The sequence below is a fragment of the Anoplophora glabripennis genome, unplaced genomic scaffold (genome assembly GCF_000390285.2).
Source record: "Anoplophora glabripennis isolate ALB-LARVAE unplaced genomic scaffold, Agla_2.0 scaffold8, whole genome shotgun sequence".
Lineage (NCBI taxonomy): Eukaryota > Metazoa > Arthropoda > Insecta > Coleoptera > Cerambycidae > Anoplophora > Anoplophora glabripennis.
The window spans coordinates 483,637-502,467 of NW_019416350.1; the positions used below are offsets into that span (position 1 = coordinate 483,637).

Consider the following 18,831-nt stretch of genomic DNA (forward strand, 5'->3'; position numbering starts at 1 on the left):
ATTTTAGTAAGTGGGTGAGTAAAATGTTTAAAAAATACATACGTGTATCAACGATGGAATACTTCTTGCAGAAAAATGTAAAATGTCTTTAAATCTCATGAAAAGAGAATTTTAAAACTACCCTTTACGTATTTATGACGAATCTAATCGACAGATCCAAAATATTGTATTGTTAATTTTTATTCCAGTGGTATTCAAAGAAATCAAATCTCGTATTATAACCGAATAGATAAATGATAAGATTTCCCTTTTCATTTTTTTGTCAATATTTTTTTTTAATAAAAAATATTAGATGGAGTGGAAATGGCAAGCAAATGTTTTGGAAATTAGGTACGTATTTGATCTATAGAAATATTTAATACCACCCTGTAATTTTTTTTATTAGCCCAATAAGTACTAAAAATCAGGAAGTACGATGATTTTGGAGCCGAAACGGCTCACTTTTGACTAGGGTCCCTATGCAAAAGTTTTTCATCACAATGTCCCCTCTAAAATCCTGAAGTTTGGCACAACCATTTTGGAACACCCTGTATATAAAATTACTTAATTACGTTTTCTAACGGCGAACGATTAAGTACTTAAATGAATTAATTTCATTTGGAAGTATAATAATTTATCAGTAATCAGTATATTGCTGTCCTTGTGATGTTTACGAGTAGTATCATTTATCTTCTTATTTTAATTACCCATCGTATTTTATTCAGATCAATATTTATTACAAGAATAAATATTAAGGAAACCTCAACATGTGGTTACAGTTCTCAGATATAATATTCAAGGTTAGGAAATTATAAGATATACTTACCTTACCTAGATATATCTAACGAAATATTAGTTATTATTAGCTTTCTGTACCGCCCGCCAGTTAAAATGTCATGCGCAAGTAAGGAAAGCAAATTACAAATCATAGAAAAACATATCAAGAGTTATCCTGACTTTCCCAAGAAAGGTGTATTATTTAGGTATGTATGTAGGTACTTATGTTCAGTTACTAATTTACTTACTTAGATTAAGTATTCTAATTCATTATTTCCGGTAACAAATTCATTCATTCGTTAATTCAGGGACGTATTCGCCGTTTTACAAAACCCCGAGGTTTTCCAATTGTTAAGTGATGTTTTGGTAGAAACTGCAAAAGAAATAAATCCACCTGTCGAAACTGTGGCTGCGTTGGATTCGCGGGGATTTTTGTTTGGTCCCTTAATATCGTTAGCATTGAAAATCCCTTTTGTTCCCATCAGAAAGAAGGGCAAACTTCCAGGAGAGGTTATGTCATATTCTTACATCAAAGAATATGGTCAGGTAAGCGTTATTTTAGCGTTATATACACTAAAAAAATAATGAAATAGACTTTACGATGGAATTTTACACAAATATAAATTTCACTATTTTGTTCACATATTGACATTGTCATAAATATTTTTTGACATGGGACAGGTTATTTAATAATAATAAAAATGTAAGGAATGAACTCTGGAGTTCGTAGTAATTTATCTATGGTAGTAATTCCTTAGAAAACGTAAACGTAGTAAATAGTAAACGATAATAGAAAAAAAAACTATACCTAATCTCATACCTTTTATTAATGGAATAAATATTTTGACCTTGAAAATCCATCAAATCATATTTCTCAACAAATAGAAATAGCCGCTTTAGGGACTTATCCGCCTCTCTCTCACTCTTACTTTTTAAATTTCTACATACACTGGAATGAAGAGTTCATTCTATAATTGTTTCAACCCAAATTCAAACCAAATATCCCTAAATATTAGAAAACAATAATAATAATATATTATGTTTAGCAGCAAAATAAATCAGTTACTTTTTTATCATTTCAAAACTAATTTCATATTGCAATTATGTTTTAGTGCTTAAAAACAAAAAAAAATTAACAAGGTTCATTTACAAAATTAAAATACATTTTCATTATCTTCAGTTATAAATCATCCACACCTATCATAAAATATTTTCTATTTCATGTTTTTTTCGTAGTAGAGAACTTAAGTTTGTTTCTATCGATACAGGATGCCACGATTATACATACAATGTGGATTAGCCGAATGGCATAAATCAGTATCTGAATTATTGTGCATATTTATAAAAAATACCGAGAAACGTCGATTTTGGACTCTGAAATGACAACTTGCAATGTAAAAATTTTATCCTTAAATTCAACACCTTTCGAGTAGCAGTTGCAACCCCTTTTTTTTCTTTTTAATTGGAAGTAGGGGCACGTGATACTGCATTTGAAAGGTATTTTCATTGTCTATTAAAAAATTGTATGATTTTCATATTTATTACAAAAGTTTGCAGTAAAAAAATAAATTCGTCTGCTTGATGAGAAAAATTAAATTCAACGTAATGAGTTCCTTGAACATCTTGGCAGCTTCCTGATCGTAAATAAAAATTTCTTCTAACATTTTCCAACATCTGAGGCATACCGATCTAACTGCAACCGTTATATTTCTCCTCAACCTGCTATATATAATGTGGCTTAGTTTTGTATACTATACTTTAGACATATCCCCATAGAAAGAAATCTAAGGGTGTAAGATCAGGAAAACATGCTGGCCATCCTAGCGAGCCTCGCTTCCATGTCCACCGATTTGGAAATGTTAAGTCGAAGCATTGGCGGGTATTGGTTCGGTAATGTGTTGGTGCTACATCTTGCTGGAACCATACCACACCAGCTGCAACTTGTGGATTTGCTTGAGTAGAATATAAGTTTGTCTAAGTGGACACAATATTAGTTTGGAGCAGAATTATCGCAATTCAAACTGCCATTGATGAAAAGGGGACCAATAACATGATTTCTAATTTTCTCCTCCAGTGAGAATTTTTATTTTCAATAAAACCGACAATGCCAGGCTATGAAAAATTTTGATAAGTTTTTATGTCTCCTTTTTAGTCGAAAATGAACTCTGAAATTGTTTTTGCTAGCCTGCAAGAACAAAACGCTGTAAGTTTTTGTTTATCACAACAAATTTCGTCAAGCAGATCGTTAATTTTTGTAATAAATATTAAAACCATAGCATAGAGAATGTAATAATACCTTTCAAATGAGGTATCGCAAGTCTCTACTTCCCATTAAAAAATTTAGGTTTTGCAACCGCGACTCAAAGGGAATTGAATTTAGGAATGAAATATTTACGTTGCAGGATGTCATTGCAGAACTATTCCACACAGTGTAATAATGTGCATCCGCAAAATACTTGTCTTATATTTTCTGAAATATGTATTCATAGTAGGATCGTATTCAATGCAAAGTAGAGAAAAAAATTGTCGGTTTTTTATCTAAGGAAAATCGTGTCATCATTTTTAGGAAGCATAAGATGAATCATTTCAAATTTAAAATGAAATTGAATGTAAAATCTGAAATACCGCTTCATATCGCACGGTGTTTGGTAGTAACTGGAGTCGTCCAGGTGCATCGAGTGTACGAAATGGTCGGTTATACGTCAAATACTAACCTGATGAGCTTGGTCGTAAATCAGAGTCCGCCTCCAAAAAGCAAGTAAACAACAGTGGCGCATACAGAGGTGAAATGTAGTACATATGTGGAATTAGAAAACAAATTGGATTTATAATAAATTACATTTAAAATAAATAGTTTGTGAGAATAAAGGGATTTTTGTAAGAACAGGGTGACAGACGTGAACTTATCCCTTCATAATGCATAAAATTATTCAATTTATAAACCCCTGAAAACCGTACTGCACTGGATCCCTTGACAGGGAGTGATTTATTACTTTGCATCCAATAAGATCCTACTATAGATATGTACAAAACAGTTTCCTCCAATGAACTCCAATCCCAACTTTTTCCTAGGACACACTAGAAATTCAAGTGGGTAGTATACAGAAAGGGAAGAGAGTTCTAATCGTAGACGATCTTCTAGCTACTGGGGGCAGCCTAAAGGGAGCAATTGATCTCGTCACGAAAATTGGTGGAGAGGTAGTTGCATCCCTTATTGTAATAGAATTGAAAGGACTAAGTGGGCGAGATGGTATCACATCAGATATCATTTCTTTAATTAAATATTGATGTTATATTTTTAACTGTAAGATTTTTTGAAATATTATACCGTCTTTTATAAAAGTATATAGTTATTTTTATTATCAGTGTTATAAGGATTATTTTATAGTTCCTAGTATAGTAATAGTAGGTATATCCTCTAATCGACACAGTCAATGATGAAGACGAAAATAAGATTCATGGTGATTTTCACCATGGAAGACCATGGAATATGGTTAGCACACGTTGAAGATGATTAAAAAATATGGGGATTAGGAATTATTGATGGTGATAGGAACGATGGTTGAAAAGGGTTTGTAGCTGCAAAGTGTAACGTTTGCAATATCCAATTTTTATTTTATTACAAACAATTACAATTTATATCTACATCCGGTATACTAATTTATCTAAACAAACTGGAATGTTGTTAATATAGTTAATTTATTTCATCTGATTGGTGAACACTGGATGCCCAGTAACAAAGTGTGTAAGCAGCCCACGAAGCTCATTCCGTTATCGGAATTCATAGTGTAGAAGTTGTACAAAACACAAAATAAAATCTCAAACAAAATTATATATGCGCAAAGCAAAAAAGTAATAAATACTAAAACAATAAATAAATAAATTGTCTTTTTTGTAAATAATTGTGTTTTATAGAGGTGACATCCATTTTTGCTATCTCTTTCTCTCTCCCAATTGTACCATAGTTTACACTACTCGATCCTCTTAACTTTTTATATTTAGTTTGCACTCTCACGTTTGCACATTTCACCAGCCAGATGAAATTGCCGTAGGTATACAGGATGATTCACAGATGGTGAACAAAAATGAAACCTCATGTATGTCGGAGGTGTGGTGCAATTGTCTTCCACCACGGCACTTAGGCCTTATTAGGCCCCTTGTACACCCTCCTTCATTACTCGAGTACTTTTCTTCAAACCATTTATCGGGGACCACACGCGTGCGGCAAATGTTGGGCGACCCAGGTTTCTTGGTAGGCTGCCACAGCCACGTCCCCGAGCCTGCCTTAGGTCACCCATCCAAATTCCAGCCCACGTCCGTGATGCTTGACTCGGCAGATCGAAATCCGCCGGCCAAGACACCCGGCTAGGCGGTCCCCAAATGAAACCTCATATTCTTTGATAATTAGGGGTCTTTTCTATAAAGTTTTTATCTAGGACGTTAAAAAGATACAGGGTGTTAAAATAAAAAAAAATAATTTAATTTTTTTTAAATAATTTAAAAACTAGTAGGTAAGTGAAATCATTTAAAATTGGGCACATGTATTTATGTAAATATAATCCAAACAAATATAATACAAGAACAATCATATTTTCGGATTTATTTTTCAATTTTCTACAAAACTTAAAAAAAAATCCTAGATAAAAAGTTTTTAGGAAAGACCACTTAAAATTCACCAAAGAATAGGAGGTTTCATTTTTGGTCACCATTTATGAATCACCCTGTTGATTTACTGCCACATCATTTTCACGGGTACCAGTAGAGTAAAAATATTACAATGATATGCACTACATATTTTATATATACAAGGTGACCCATTAAGAATGGAAATACTCGCGTACGAAAGTTGTTTATGGACCGATTTGAACCGGTTGTTTTTTAAAGATAGATCTCCTAAAGCTCTATCTTGATGCAAAATTTGAAAACGAAATTTTGATTTTCAAGGCCTACTAAGAATTTTTTTAAGTGAAAAATAGCAAAATTTTGTTAGCGATTTTTTTATAAAAAATCTGACTACACCACTGAATTTAGGAATCCCTCAACTGCATCGTACCAATTTTTGCGAAAAAAGTTTACCCCTAAAAAAGTTATGACAATATCGGCATCACCAGTGTTTGCCGTTGTCGGTGAACCTATTCTTTTATAAAAACCGAATAGAACCCAAAGGGAAACAAAATTAAATAACAAACACTGGTTTAATAATTATTAATAAGAATCATGAAAACCGGTATACACAAAATAAACAACAAGTTCGTCAAATTATTATTATTTCATGGTTATTATGCCAAAACTTACAAATATTACCTTCTTAGACAAAAATAATTACATTTATAATTTTTTTATTCAAAAAGCCACTGGATTTTACAACCATAATCCAATTCTTTGTGAAGAATTTTCTGAAAAAAATATTATGATATTCCAGAAAATAACGTTGCTTAAAAATAATATGAACAAAATTTGGTAGGTTGTGAAAAATAGAAGTTTAGGCAACAAATGTCAAACTTCACAAGTACAGACGATCAACAGAGAAGACATATTCACGAGCAGGAAATTTTAAATTATTTTACAAATAATCCTCAGGATTGCTAGTTTAGATTTAAATTTACCTAAAGAAAGTATCTGATGCTACCTAAAAAAAAAAATAACATAACACCCTATAAACCCAAGTTTCTTCACACTCTGGAACCAGGCGATAATGAGAAACGAATGGAGTTTTGTCTCTGGGCACAGGGACAATATTTCAATTACCGATTTTTTCTTTAAATATCTTATTCAGCGATGAGGCCACATTCACGACGAATAGAATTGTATCATCACAGAACTCGCGCTGTTGGGTTTCAGAAAATCCAGAGTGGATAATTAATTGCCGATAACAATATAGTCAGAAAGTTAACGTTTGGCGTGGGATACTTAACGAGAGTAATTGGTCCGTTCTTCTTTGAAGGGAATATGAATGGCAAACAATTTGTACATTTCCTTCAGAACGAATTTTTTAATGCAGCCCATAATCTTCCATTACAAGAGAGAGTAAATCTACATTTTCAGTTGGTTGGGCGTCCAATACACAATGCAAGACAAGTCAGGGAGTGGCTTAACGAGAATTTCCCCAATCATTGAATAGGTCCAAACAGTCCATTGGCCACCCCGATCTCCGGACCTTGCCCCACTTGATTTTTTTCTGTGAGGCTTTATTAAGTCCAAAGTTTATAAGACACGGCCAAATAACCGGGAGGTATTGTGCACTAGAATAAGGGAAGCGTGTGAGGAGATTAAAGCGCATCAATTACGAAATGTAAAAAATATAAAAAAATGTTATGAAAAATGGATATAATTAAACGGAGGATTAGTGGAAGCCACAAATATTTAAATTTAATGACGTGATTACTGTAAATCAATTTGACAGACTTCTTTTTCATTTTAAAAAATGTAATTTTTTAATCATTACTTTTTTTTAGTGTTTGTTATTTAATTTTGTTTCCCTTTGGGTTCTATTCGGTTTATATAAAAGAATAGGTTCACCGACAACGGCAAACACTGGTGATGCTATATGTATATTGCTATATTGCTGTAACTTTTTTAGAGGCAAAGTTTTTTCGCAAAAATTCGTACAAATGCATTTGAGGGGTTCCTACATCCAGTGGTGTAGTCAGATTTTTTATAAAAAAAATCGCTAAAAAAATTTTGCTATTTTTCACTTAAAAAAAAAATCAGAGGCCTTGAAAATCAAAATTTCGTCTTCAAATTTGGCATCAAGATAGAGCTTTTGGAGATCTATTTAAAAAAAAAAAACCGGTTAAAATAGGTCCATCAACAGCTTTTGTACGCGAGTGTTTCCATTCTTAATGGGTCACCCTATATATCTTTCTATTTTTAATCCATTATAAAAATATATTTTCTTTATTAAATTATGTTTCTATAAAAAATGTAATACTTTCAAAACACAACAAATTCGAACAGAAATCACAGATTATAAAGTTACTTGGCACCGCTAGGTGTATTCAAAACGTTTTTATTTAGCTGCTCTGAGAGACAGAGCCTATTTTTAAGTATTTCATTTACAATATACAGGATGCCCCATTCATGTTTCANCCACTTGATTTTTTTCTGTGAGGCTTTATTAAGTCCAAAGTTTATAAGACACGGCCAAATAACTGGGAGGTATTGTGCACTAGAATAAGGGAAGCTTGTGAGGAGATTAAAGCGCATCAATTACTAAATGTTGTAAAAAAAAAAATTTTTATGAAAAATGTATAGAATTAAACGAAGGATTAGGGAAGCCACAAATATTTAAATTTAATGACGTGATTACTGTAAATCAATTTGACAGACTTCTTTTTCATTTTTAAAAATGTAATTTTTTAATCATTACTTTTTTTTATCAATTGTTGTTTATATTAGAGTAATTGTTGTTTATTTTGTGTAAACTGGTTTTTATGATTCTTATTAATAATTATTAAACCAGTGTTTGTTATTTAATTTTGTTTCCCTTTGGGTTCTATTCGGTTTATATAAAAGAATAGGTTCACCGACAACGGCAAACATTGGTGATGCTATATATTGCTAATTGCTATAACTTTTTTAGAGGCAAAGTTTTTTCGCAAAAATTCGTACAAATGCATTTGAGGGATTCCTACATCCAGTGGTGTAGTCAGATTTTTTATAAAAAAAATCGCTAACAAAATTTTGCTATTTTTCACTTAAAAAAAAATTCGTAGGCCTTGAAAATCAAAATTTCGTCTTCAAATTTGGCATCAAGATAGAGTTTTTGGAGATCTATCTTTAAAAAAAAAACCGGTTCAAATAGGTCCATGAACAGCTTTTGTACGCGAGTGTTTCCATTCTTAATGGGTCACCCTATATATCTTTCTATTTTTAATCCATTATAAAAATATATTTTCTTTATTAAATTATGTTTCTATAAAAAATGTAATACTTTCAAAACACAACAAATTCGAACAGAAATCACAGATTATAAAGTTACTTGGCACCGCTAGGTGTATTCAAAACGTTTTTATTTAGCTGCTCTGAGAGACAGAGCCTATTTTTAAGTATTTCATTTACAATATACAGGGTGCCCCATTCATGTTTTAAAAAAACTTATTTCCAACAGCAGTGACGGTTGCAGATAGTTTCGACGGGTATAATTAAAGAAAAAATATGTAGAAAGTAAAAATTTCAACGTCCCAATGGTTTTGCAATGCCCCAAAAAAGGGTAAAGAATCGATAAAATGTACATTTTCCAGAAAATTGATGTAAAACTATGTGCTCATAAAAAAACGGCAGAAGTATGTCGATTAATGCGAAAAAGTATATTTCTTTGGATTCAGTATAAATCGACAAAATTTTTAATTGTCGCAACATACCAAAACAACTTTACTAATTTTTGGCATGATGTATAATCAGTACCATTTTAAGGAATTAGCGCAACATGCATTTGGTGTATGGAGAATATAGATGTAATTCTTTAGCATCAGCCATTTGAGGGAGTTACAGATTCTAAACATGTGCATGCTTTTAGGGCCTATCTGGTAAAAACTATTTGAGCTTCATTTGTTTTTTTCTTATCAGGTTAACGGCCTGTACGCATGTAAATCGGGACAGTCTGTGTGTTTTAAATGTATCCAAAGAGCTTTTCCTTAATTTGACCACACTGACACTTTAAGCAATTGTTTAAAGGAATGGAACAATGATGGTAGATGTTTTGAAACACCCTGTATAATTATAAAAATTAATTAATTGAACTTCATTCTTCTTTGTTGTTACGAATCTTTTTATGATTTTTTTGGCTTGAAAATTAATTTATAAGTTTAAATGTGCCAGAATAAAAGTGAAAATACAAGCAGACAATATGCTCCTGTATCGTACAAATAACTTTACTTAATCGAGACAGAATTTTCTTAAATTCTGAAAGGAAAATATGACACATGAATATAAAAAAGTATAAGCTAGGATGTTTCACTAAATCTAACTGTTTTCTGATAACCGTCAGATGACGACTTATCTTCTTTGTGATCTGACAGCCTTGATTCCTTCCGAGACTCACGTGAAGACTTCCTAAATCTCTTGCTTTTACGTAGTGTATTCAGTAATTTAGATACACCTTCCTCTAGGTCTTTAGTCTCCTTTTGGAGTAATTGCAGCTGTAAATTTAAAAATAAGTTTTAAATAATTGTTATTTTTTAATTAATAATAGTAATTACTAATTAGTTATTAATAGGTTAATCAAGTTTCACTTACCCTTGAATCGACATTTGCTTTTCTAGAAGAGTCAGAATCAAGTTCTAACTGTTTCTCAACATTCTTTATTAAGTTATCCACAGCAACAATGTTTGTGGCCAGGTTTAACTGCTTCACTTTATCTGGTGACATCAATGATTGTTTGACCTAGGAAAATAAAATGCTAAAACTTTTTTTATAGACAAAACGAAATTATACATTTTTAATATATGTAAAGTACTAACTTCACACATCCTGTACAGTTCATAAATTCTAACTTTTCAAACTAATGGAAAATGTTAAAATCGTTTTTATTTTAATTTATCAGGCACATTTCTGATCATTTTGTATAAAATAGGTATTAAATATGATAACATAGTTTGTTGAAGATTATGCATTAGAACTTTTCTATTGTAACTGTATAGGACGACCAAAACCAAACTCTCCGATTTACATAGATAAGCAACAGTGTAATGACAATACTATGGGAGCTGCAGCACTTACAACCAGGAATATTGAATATCAGAAGACACCTACGAACAAGGAAAAAAGAATATCTGGCAACAACATATCTTCCTCTACAGTGTGGGCCATTAGTGTGAGAAAGTAAAATAACGCCCTTGTCATTCATAATATAGAAAAAAAGTTTATATAAAATTTGTACAGAATCAAAAAACCTAAAGGACAAAATTAATTTGAAACACACAGGGTGATGAATAAAAGTGGGACACCCCAAATATTATATTTTTTAAATGGAACACCCTGTATATTTTTAAACATATGGACTTCTGAGAAAATTCTACAGGATGTCCCGAAATTCAAGCAACAAAATTTGGTCATAGGTTCTTTAGACAAATGTAGGGAACCTGTATTTTCTCTTTTTGCCAACTGGCCCCCTCTTTCGCAGTTACACCCCCCTGAAATCTGCCCCTAAGAAGTCCGTTTTATATCTCAAAACCATATTGTACGAGGATCACTAAACTTGGTAGTGCTATGCTTTTTGGCGAGAAACCCCCTTAAGACACTTTTTCGTGGGCCCCCTTGTCTTTGGAATCGGAAAAATCTGGTCGCAAATTTGATTTTTTTTTTAATTATTAGTTAGCTAGAAGTCATTGAATTTAGAAACTTTTTTGTCTCTTGATATTTGTTTCGTAAAACGCAATGTTTTTGAGGAAAATGGCGAATCACGATATGCATTCGAGCACATTTTGACAATTTTCTTGAAAACATTGCGTTTTACAAAAAAGTATAAAGAGACAAAAAGTTTCTAAATTTAATGGCTTTCTAGTGGACTGATAATTTTTAAGAAATTTAAATATGCGACCAAGTTCTTTTGGCTCCAAAGACAAGGGGGCCCACGAAAAATTGTTTTAAGGCCAAAAAACGTAGCACCATCAGATTCCACGTGTCATAAAACCCCTGTGTACCAAACTTAGTGATTTTCGAACAGGGTTCTGATATAAAAAAATGATTATTCTTAGGGGCGGACTTCAGGGGGCTGTAACTCCGAAAGAGGGGGCCACTTGGCAAAAATAAAAATACGAGTCCCTTAAATTTGTCTTAAGAGTCTGTGACTTAATTTTGTTGCATGAATTTCGGGACACCCTGTATATATGGCAATATAAATAGTTTAACATTTTAGTGCAAGGTGCCAAGTTATGTAGAAAATTCTTTGAATTTTTTAAAAAACATGACCTCGAAGAAATTGTATTAACTTTCAACTACTAACACTTGGAATAAAAATATTTTACAGAGTTATAGGCAAATGTTAGGCAAATACTATATTAGCTAATATCAATATTTTATACAGTACATTTTTTATAATACGATCATTTTAAGTAAGTTCAAACTTAATTTTCTAAAATTTTTCAAATGGAACACCCTGTATTTTATTGTTTTATTTTATTCACATATCAGTCCACTTCAACTTTTATTAAGTATTAAGACATTGCAACATTTCTGCAAAAACCTAATTTTTATTATTTTCAGTCACACAAAATGGCTTTGGAAAAAACTATCACATTGTGTCAACTTCATAATTTATCATTCCATTTTGAGTTAATTTTATTAGTTAATATTCATTTGTGGTATTCTATAAAATAATAAAAATTTAGTTTTTTCAGAAATGTTGCTAACTAACAATTATAGATATAGAACACGCTTAAAAAAAGTTGAAGTAGACTGATATGTGATTAAAACAGAACAATAAAATACAGGGTGTTCCATTTGAAAAATTTTAGAAAATCAAGTTTGAACTTTCTAGAAATAATAGTGTTATAAAAAAATGTCCGGTATAAAATATCGATATTAGCTAATAGGAGCCTTTGTCTAACATTTGCCTATAACTCTGTATGTCTGTGTATTTTGTTCCAAGTATTAGTAGTTTCCAAAATTTGAAGAATTTTCTACATAACTTGACAACCTCACACAAAAATGATAAACTGTTTATATTGCCATATATAAAATTTTCTCGAAAATCCATGTTTAAAAATATACAGGGTGTTTCATTTTAAAAATGTAATATTTGGCGTGTTCTGTTTTTTACTCATCACCCTGTATGTATCAAATTAATTTTGTAATTTGATTCTGTATAACTTTTATATAAACTTTTTTTCTGTATTATGAGTTATGAGACAAGGGAGTTATTTTACTTTCTCACACTAATGGCCCACCCTGTATATACAAGGATGCACTAACAATATAGGCCACATATTAAAGAAACATAGCCATCTACAACACCTTTGGCGTAAGAGTTAGGGGGGGAAATACCCTTACGATATCTCAATATCTCCACCACTGGCAGTCCAATGAATGCGAGAAGGGTGCGAAAAAGTAGCTATTAAAAGTGATAATGTGTGTACAAAAGCGCAATCCTGTAGTTCAAACGGTTGCTATTGGCAAAAAACTAGATAACAAAAAATTAAAAGTTTTGACACCGTGTATCTCAAAAACGAAGAGGAAAACTATGTTTCTTTTCGCAAGAGGAATTTACAGTTTTCCGTTGCGACACTTTTTTAGGAACACCCTGTAGATAAAGATATTAAATATTCAAACTTGCCTTATCAATTTCATGATCCAGTTTTCTCTTATACTTCTTCAACTGCTGCATATCAGTACTGCTAATACTGATGTCATCCAAGTCCACAAATTCTTGAATTCGGAATTTGTACTTCAGGAGCTTTGCATATCTTTTAATGTAATCATCCTGCAAATTTGTCCAACACTGACCACAAGGAGGGAGTAGCTTTTGATCACCTCTAGGCAACGTTTTACGGGTTTCTGAAAATATTTTCTGTTCTGCATCTCCTAGCATTTTTTTCAGGTAGTGCAGTTCATCACGTTTTGTTTTTACTTTTTCCACCTCCGATTTTAGTTTGTCCAAACAAATTTGTTTCATTTCTGTAAACAGCTAGATGTATAATAAAATAACAGGATCAGGCAATTGATTTCTTAAAAAATACTCAGGTACTGATTTTAATTTTCAATTGCTAATTTTATATAATTATAATACGCGACTTATGTGAAATAACAATGTTATAGGCATTTTTTTATGCACACTTATTGCTCGTGCTGGTAATTTTTCTTTATCAATACTATCGAATATTACGTATTTTTCATTCTATGCACTAGATTACACTTGGTAGCAATACAGCAGTCAAAGATTTCTACATTCGTAAAAGAAACAATTGGGTATAAAAAAAAACAAATTAATAGCCTGAACGTTTTGTCAGCCATTTTCTGTTTCGACAGTACATCTACAGTTTAAAATTAGTGGCTTCTTAACTGTAACCTTGCAGATCTAAAAGTCTTTTGCGCCATATTAGTCTAGTGTAGATTAAAATTGCAATAATCAAGTGTTATTGTCACTAGTGATTATTGTTTTATTAAATTCAATTGGGTTACATGGGGCAGATGGAAGGAAGGCAGTTGTATCCGTTTCACATGCAACTGCCCTGCTACAATTTTATTCCTAAATGGAACTATTTTTATTCACAGCAGAATTTTTAATTTCCAAATTTATAGAAAATCTCCTTAATGTGCGTTGTACTAATTTTCATAATTTACTCTTCATTAATATTGAGCATTATTTGAATTTTTTATAAGGACTTTTTGTGTTTCTAAATCACCTGAGTGGACTACTTTAATGATTCTTTAATTCAATGAAAGTTAATTAAATTTAGTATAGAATTATAGCTTTGTAAGTTTGTCAAATTCCCAACGGTTTTCGAGATATACGTTATTGAAAATCGATAATTTTCGAAAAAATCATTTTTACCCTCTTTTTTTCAAACATTTGCTTCTAATCCCTTCCATGATCGTATCTCAGAAAAATTGTCAAAAATATAGTTGTAGAGCATTGAATTTCTTCAATTTGATATACACTTTTGCCTCGACAAAAATGCAAAGCAACAATTCTATAGGAAATTTAATTAACTTTCATTTTTATTTGGATCATTTTTTTCTACAGTACACCGTTTTCGAGATATAAGTGAAAGAACAACAAATGGGTCATTTCCACCCCCTCGTCCCGCCGTTAGCTCACCGCCCAAGAACGGGGACTTTTAGTATGTTTACCTCCTAACTATTCCTAACAAAGTCTTGAAGTCAAAAATTCTCGCATATTCCATGCACTCTATAATGCATTCATTGACTGGGCTATAAGTCATGGTTGAATACAACAAAATAAATAATCCATGATAAATAATTTTTAAGTTTGCAGACATTAGATAACTGATAACAACTAATATAAAAACACCGATAATTTTAAATAAAAAAAGACATATCTGAGCACTTTCTAGAAACAGAATTTAATTCCTGGTTTTCTTAATTTTATCAACAAAATCAAATAAAAATAATACTTTCACTAAAATAAAATTGAGACCGAGACGAACATTTAGAAAAGAGAAAGGTCAAACCTAGGAATGAAATGAAGAGAGAAACATTCTCGAAAAGAATGAAATATACAAATTTTGACCGTGGTTCATTTCATGCGTCAGTTCATCTAATACAAGTTGCTACATGTAAAGAAATTTAAATATATGGTTGTTATGTCTGTTAAAACAAAAAATGTATTAAATATTTCCCCGATTTACACTGTGATGGAGGAGAAAGAAAATGTCATGTTTGTGAACAAAAATTATAGATATAGCATTTTAGTGCACATTCTAAAGAGTGTAAAAGTAAAATGTGTTGCACTTTTCGCTGACAAAAGTATGTACAGTGTGATTCACTATATTTTGACCCCCTCCCCATTATCTTTTTTGTTTTTAGAGTTATAAAATATTGTAAAATACAAAAGTTGCACAATTTTTTATGAATTTTTCGAAAATGATAGTAGAAAAACAAATGAAGTGAAAACAAAATGACAGCAGATGTTAACTTTGTTAATTTAAATGAACATCCTGTATATTTTTACATATTTGGATAGAACGTTCTCTGTCGAGCATAGTCATATAGGGTTTGTTGGGTCCATCTCTAACAATAAACGAGGTACTATTGAAAAACGAAGAGAAGGTTTTTTATTAAGAAAATAAGATATCTCGTGATTGTTAGACCTCCTTCAGGCATTTTTGCCTTTTTTCCCATTACGTAAGGATTTACAGATTTAGTCGTAATATATTTTGACATATCGGATATTGTTACAGTCCAAAATGTGTATAGGTTTTCTATTTTCTTTTTTTAATAGTAACATGCTTATTGTTGAAGATAGACCCCATAAACCATATATGACTATGCTCGACAGGGAACGTGCTATCCAAATATGTAAATATATACAGGCTGTTCCATTTAAATTGACAAAGTTATTACCTTGTTTGGACTTCATTTGTTTTCCAAATATCACTTTCAAAAAATTCTTAAAAAATCGTGCAACTTTTGTATTTTACATTTTTTTGTAGTTCTTAAAATAAAAAAGTTAAAGGGGGGGGGTCAAAATATAGTGAATCACCCTGTACCTGAAGAACACTACAGGAACCATTTTAATGAGACAGATATATTGTATGGTAAGGTCAACCTTTCAGTTTCAATTAAATTTTGTGTTTATTTAAGTGGTTTCAATTTTAACTGGGAAACTTTTCCAGTATGATAGAACAAACTATTTCAAGTAAAAAGTGTGTTGAAATTGGAAAAAGAAGAAGAATTATCACCATTTCTAAAATATCTCTAAGGATATTTGACATAAGATGATGAAAGTTGTACCACTGGCTTATTCAATTAGAAGTAAAAATTCACCATTTTTAATTGTATTCATAGAACGAGCCATTTTAGAGGTTCGATTTTTCTCTATATTAAAATGAGCTTACCGCAGTTAAGTAAATGGAAAGCATCTCAAACTATTTTTTCTAGAAAAAAAAAACGTCTACAGGCATTTTTTCTTACAAAAGCACTTATTTAAACTACTTAAAATTGTATTTTTAAAGAAAAATTTATCATATACTATTTTTGTAGAACGTATAGTTTGAGTTATTTTCCATTCACTTAACTGCATGTTACTCAAGAAGAAAAAAAAGAACTCGAAAAATGCTTGTTTTTCAAACAAATTGGATTTCTTAGTAAAAACCAGTTCTCATAGTATGAAATTCCAGACTGCATTTCCATTGTAGAGCAATTTTTACTTGTTTTCATTGTGCAAACATCGTGATGCTTTTCTGCATGAATTGAATTCTTAACTTGTCGCCCTGCCTTGTTATATCACTCACTTTCAATATTAATGCATTAATAGCGTTGCTTCTGCAGTAAATTTGTTAACAGTGTGTAATATCAGACAATTTGGATTAATGCTCATGTTTCGGATTGGCAGTGCACAGACAAATCTCCAACCAGCATGATCGTCAACAAACGGTTTGATGAGAGTTTGAAAATCCTGTACAAACATCAAATTTCTAGTCAGAGTTAGAGATTTATTCTTAGAAACAGTAAATTTATAATGCACATGCCCCATATGATCCGTTATTATGAAATGTTAGACAAAGAGAGATTATTCCTGCCAAAATTTTTTTAAACACTATTTCATGGAATTTCGCATTGGCAATCCAGAATTCCGGACTAACCTTTACACTACACACACGAATATCAAGGATTATTTTTTAAAATTTAATTTGTGATATGTTACCTTCCTTCCTTTTTTTCTCTTCTATCATTTTCTCACATTCACAAGCCTCCCATTTCTTTTTAACTTGTTGCATTAAATTTGCCTCATAAGTTTCCATATTCACAAGTTGATTATTTACACGCTTCATTTGCTCCATTTCTACGTCCACTGTCGTTTTGGGGTACTCTACAAACAATGGATAGTTTCCAATTTCGATACTGTTGAACTTTTCAAGATACTGCCGAGGATGCATCTTCTCACTCGTATGATTTAAAATATGGTACGTTTTTTGTAAGAACTTTCTTGTGCTGTTCGGGTTCTGGTTATGGAAGAAAAATTCAACGTTCGAGGTGGTTTTCAAGGAAAGTAAAATGTCTCTGTGCAAAATATTATACGAGACAACAGCACATAGTAAAAAAGATGGCTCGCTGGTTAAGACATGGTCCCAAAACTGTAACCACTCCCTGGCTGTTAAAACTTCCGAGAAGGCAGTTTCTAGTAGTGGCCACGCGTATAAATTCGAAGTAATGTTCTGACACGAAAAATGATGGAGTAATTCTGGATCGTGTTCCATAAAAACGTTTTCAATCATAGCTAATATGTTTACTGGTGCTAGAGGATAGTATTCAAACCAATGCTGGGACCAGTTCACTAAAGGAATTAAAAAAAAATGTTTGAACAATAGCTAAAACAGAATTTGTATTAAACATGTACTATATATCGACCTTTGTATTATTTACATTTCCTTTGAACTTCTCTGTTTGAGGTTATTAAAAAAAATGTATTTTAGATATAATTTGTCTACCAGAAAGTATTCAGATATCTAATCTATTAATTCCAATTTAGAAAAGAGGCCACTACAAAAATAGTCCTTAAAATGCTGTAATAAGTAAAGCTGTCAGAGAGCCACAATTTAGTGGCATGTCAAACGGGTCAACCGAGACATATGTGACCCGCTGCCTCAGAATGCATGTTCACATCACGTTAGTATAGTGGTAGTATATACTATACTTTGTCTTCGTGCGGATGTTGCGTAATTAATCCTATGCGGTGGTGTTTATGATGGTGGATTGTAAACAATTTAAATTGTTGCTTTTTAATAAATGCGTACACCTATGTCTCGCGGCTCAGTTCTGACAGCCCTAGTAATAAATTATATATGAATATAACTTATCATGCTTGAGTTTTATTGTCAATTTTCACCCAAAGTATTATACAACAAGGCCTACTTAAGAACCAACATACTCTTCTAATATTTTTTATGAGACATGCGAATACGAGTAGAAATAATTTTTTTGTTACATATTCGCCATGTAAATATATTCGCTGAACCTATTATGATTGTCCAACAGGGTTGCCAGAGAAATTTTATTTATCATCGCCAACAGAGGATAATAGCCAAAAAGTCACAATCTGTTTAAGTTTAAAATAAATTAAAATTGTTAAAATATTAGGTTAGATGGCATCAGGTATCACATAATTTTTTTTAGGCTAAAATATTCTGAAAGAATATTTAAAAATCAAATAATTCGGTAAATGTCATTACCATATAATGGAAAACAAATAACACCATAGATATAAATAACACAGGCCAACAAGGAAAAAATTCCAGAGATCAGACACTACGTTTCCGAAGGCATTTGGCGCGCTGAATCCGAATCTGGCCTCAGAATTGATCCATCACCCTAGGTTTCCGAGATATTCTAACCTAAAAGTGCAAAAAACACGTATTTTTGCTATTTTCAAGGTTATGTAACTTGGCGAAAAAA

At 31.6% G+C, this 18,831-nt stretch overlaps 2 protein-coding genes across 3 annotated transcripts in view; one reads left to right on the plus strand and one right to left on the minus strand.

Annotated features, from left to right (window-relative positions):
- The first annotated feature begins 666 nt into the window (after nucleotides 1-666).
- LOC108904747 (adenine phosphoribosyltransferase) lies at nucleotides 667-4,101 on the plus strand. 2 transcript variants are annotated; one of them, XM_018707428.1, is made up of 4 exons: nucleotides 667-779; nucleotides 836-962; nucleotides 1,065-1,302; nucleotides 3,829-4,101. In XM_018707428.1, exons 2-4 carry the CDS (start codon nucleotides 871-873, stop codon nucleotides 4,042-4,044), a joined length of 546 nt encoding a protein of 181 aa, XP_018562944.1. In that variant the 5' UTR covers nucleotides 667-779; nucleotides 836-870; the 3' UTR covers nucleotides 4,045-4,101. The 2 variants fall into 2 exon arrangements, with proteins under 2 accessions (XP_018562944.1, XP_018562936.1); XM_018707420.1 differs by having other exon boundaries at nucleotides 667-962.
- A 4,654-nt stretch (nucleotides 4,102-8,755) lies between these two features.
- The window catches only part of LOC108905039 (TBC1 domain family member 31), a 16,019-nt gene continuing 5,943 nt past the window's right edge, over nucleotides 8,756-18,831 (minus strand). The window contains exons 6-9 of the mRNA XM_018707810.1: nucleotides 17,084-17,713; nucleotides 13,031-13,371; nucleotides 9,994-10,140; nucleotides 8,756-9,896 (exon numbers count right to left, since the gene is read on the minus strand). Coding sequence (XP_018563326.1) covers nucleotides 9,702-9,896; nucleotides 9,994-10,140; nucleotides 13,031-13,371; nucleotides 17,084-17,713 — 1,313 coding nt within the window. The 3' untranslated portion in view covers nucleotides 8,756-9,701. The remainder of the gene's footprint in view (nucleotides 9,897-9,993; nucleotides 10,141-13,030; nucleotides 13,372-17,083; nucleotides 17,714-18,831) is intronic.